The 3,246-nt window shown below is 39.6% G+C and overlaps 1 protein-coding gene across 1 annotated transcript; it reads right to left on the bottom strand.

Annotated features, from left to right (window-relative positions):
* Nucleotides 1-1,596: 1,596 nt before the first annotated feature.
* On the bottom strand, nucleotides 1,597-3,225 carry LOC110018840 (pentatricopeptide repeat-containing protein ELI1, chloroplastic-like). Its single transcript, XM_020716297.1, has one exon. The coding sequence runs from the start codon at nucleotides 3,191-3,193 to the stop codon at nucleotides 1,679-1,681; it is 1,515 nt and encodes a 504-aa protein (XP_020571956.1). The 5' UTR covers nucleotides 3,194-3,225; the 3' UTR covers nucleotides 1,597-1,678.
* Between the last annotated feature and the right edge of the window lie 21 nt (nucleotides 3,226-3,246).

The raw sequence follows: 3,246 nt of genomic DNA, 5'->3' as shown, positions 1-3,246 counted from the left end.
CATTCAGAACACCCAAATATCTTCTAGTGAGATAGTTTTACCTCTTTGTTACTCTAGGTTTCTTTAAGTAAGCTTTCCTTCAAATGTATTGATTGAAAACGATTAATTAGATAAACAATAGTGTTTAGTGCTCGACTCACAATTATTTGTGCAAGCATGCATACAACCTCATGCTCCTAGCACTCTCTGTGATTACTCTAACACCATTCTATCGAGGTGTCCTTAGAACAATGAACTCATGTCTGATTTCATTTATAACATTGAAATTCCCGAACGTTTGATCATCATACTCACCCCCATTATTGAGTATACTTTCTCGGGTCACAACCCCAATGAGATTGCCAGTTCTTAGACCTAAGGAGCAGCTCCATTTCACACTCCCTTCAAGACCAGCATTTTACGTCACACAATTTACCAAAAATTGAGGATATATTTTTAATGTCTTTAGAGTGACGTCTGAAAATATGGACAACTGATATGTCCTACAAAATCTACTTTATTCATGCATGAATATTGGAGCATTTAGGAAAATGTTCCAAATTCAATTTTAAGATCATCGAGACTTCGATTCCAACAAACTTATAGTCAAACTGACCGTGTCAACAAAGAAAGCCCCATGAAGCCAAAATTGATTTCATTTGAGCCCAATCAAACCCAAATCAAACAAGTTAATTATAAGTGAAGGCATTGGATGAGCGATTGAATGGTCAAATAGATTCTAAATCCAACAAGCTTATATTTAAATTGAACGTTTCAACGAGCCGAGTCCAACGAGCTTAAGATTGCTCAGTAAGGCACTCAAATGCTCATAGAATATTATCCATTAAAGAGATTGCTCTGGGCCATCCAATGGAGTTGTCCGAATTCATGTCATATTTACAGAGAATATCACTCACAAAATCTATAAATAAACCTTTACTCTCTTCATGAAGAAGGACTTGGGACCTGGACATGGAGGAGAAAGCTAAAGGAGCTCCAAGCACTTGAGGATTTCTAAGCTTCACTACTGCAAGACCATCGCCGACAGACCATCACCATCATTGCCCAGCCGTCGCAATTGTCGGACCACGAACACCATTGTCACTTCCCGACCATCGCCGTTTGGCCGTCGCTACCAAAGATACTGGGAGCATATTTTCTGATACACCATCCCTACTATCAAAATTTCTCTGCCTCTGCCATTTCTCTAGCAAAATTTGAATCCCACTTGTCTAATGTTGTTTTTGACTATTTAAGGATCCATTAAATTCTGCAACTACAATACTAAGACGTTCGTATATCACTCTACTGCCACAAATTTAAGAGCACACAAGTTTAAAACTTCAATATTATATATATTTAGATTTTTTTAAACTGGCCACTATTCAATATCAAATAAAAATGTGCTGTTAATTTATCTTTTTTATTAATTAATTGAATTCAACTTATTTATTTCTACTTAGCAGTATAAAATATAGAATGTAAAATACGGCATCTGAATTATTTATTTATTTATTTATTTGTTTACAGGATGATGGCTCGAATTCGGCATTTTGAAAATTTTTATTTTATTTCTAACCAATTCTTCAGTAAACAGAGTGGTTTACCAATATCTGGAGCATGTGCGGTTTAACAATTACAAAAGAGAGGGGAGAGAGTTCATTACAGTACTCCAATAAAAATAAAAAGCTTAATTCTCTTACCAATAATCACCACAAGAACACAGACCATTCACAAAGTGATGAAAACGATTCATATCCCTGACAATAATCAAACGGTTCACTATTTTTGAAATAATCTTTATAGCATTATGACAATCTCTACAAACTCTTAGATTCTTCACAATCCGAATAGTAGTTCCAGAATTCATGTTCATCAAACCAAACGCAATAGCGAGCCTTTCGCTGTGATAAAACAGAGCCATTTCCTTGTTCTCATCTTCTACATCATGAAGTGAGAATTCCCCCAACGGAACATAGCCCAATTGCCTCATCAACATAGATAATTTCTCTAAATATGAGTATATCTCTCTTGACTGGCTATGCGACCTCTCTCCTATTCCAAATTTGTGTATTTGGTTGTTGAACTCAATCAAACTAATTCCCTGATCCTTAATCACCATTCTTCCTGACATCTTCTTCCTCAGTCTCTCAACGTCAGTCCATCTGGCTCTAGCAGCATAAATATTTGATAAAAGAACATAGTAGCCAGGATTCTCTGGATCCAGCTCCATTATTCTATCTGCAACTTTCTCTCCCAGCTCCAAGTCTCCATGAATCCTGCACGCACCAAGTAAAGAACCCCACAAGCTAGAATCAGGCTCCATTGGCATTTGCTCTATAAGCTCTTGAGCTTCCTGCAACTTCCCGGCTCGGCCGAAGATGTCAACCATGCATGCATAGTGGTTCAGCTTAGGTGAAATCCCATATTTCATGCTCATAGAAGTGAAGCAGCTCTTGCCTTCTTCTAACAAACCTGAATGGCTACAAGCAGAAAGAAGGCTGGTGAAAGTGGCATGATTGGGTTTCAAACCGACTTCCACCATTTGATTGAATGTATTGATTGCCTCTTTTCCAAGACCATGGTATCCATAATTAGCAATCATGGCGCTCCAGCACACCATATCTTTACCTTCTGCAGTGTAAAAAATCAACCTTGCTGTATCTAAACTCCCACATTTAGCATACATGTCTAGAACTGAAGTTAGCACTAAAATGTCTTCCAGAAAACCAGTCTGAAGCGCATAGCTATGGAAGCATTCCCCCTTTCTGAGAGCCCCAAGTCGTCCGCAAGCAAGAAAAACACTCAACAATCCGACTCGATTGGCATTCACGTTTGAGTTCTTCATGTATTTAAAGAAATCCAAAGCCTCAATGCTGTGTCCGTTGTGAGCATAGCCAGAGATCATGGAGGTGTAGGAAACAAGGTCTCTCTTCGGCATTCTGTCGAACACTTGGCGTGCGGTGTTTACATCGCCGCATTTGCTATACATATCCACCAGAGCAGCGTCCACAAATGGATCTTCATGACATCCAAAGCAAATGGAGTGTTGGTGGAGCTGTCTTCCCTGCTCGAGATTGTTCAGGCCTGCGCAGGACTTGAGAGCAAAAGGGAAGGTGAAGTTGTCAGGAGAGAGGGGGGAAGAGAGAAGATTGGAGTACAGGAGAAGCGAGAGGTGGAACTGGGCGTGAGTAGCGGACGACCGGATCATCATATTCCAGAGAAAAGGGCATGGCTTTGGGATGGATCGGAGGAGGAGCAGTGCAG

This window comes from Phalaenopsis equestris, unplaced genomic scaffold (genome assembly GCF_001263595.1).
Source record: "Phalaenopsis equestris unplaced genomic scaffold, ASM126359v1 Scaffold000036, whole genome shotgun sequence".
In the NCBI taxonomy this organism is placed as follows: domain Eukaryota; kingdom Viridiplantae; phylum Streptophyta; class Magnoliopsida; order Asparagales; family Orchidaceae; genus Phalaenopsis; species Phalaenopsis equestris.
The sequence above is the reverse complement of the archived record's forward strand: the minus strand, read 5'-3'. Positions and strand labels throughout refer to the sequence as shown.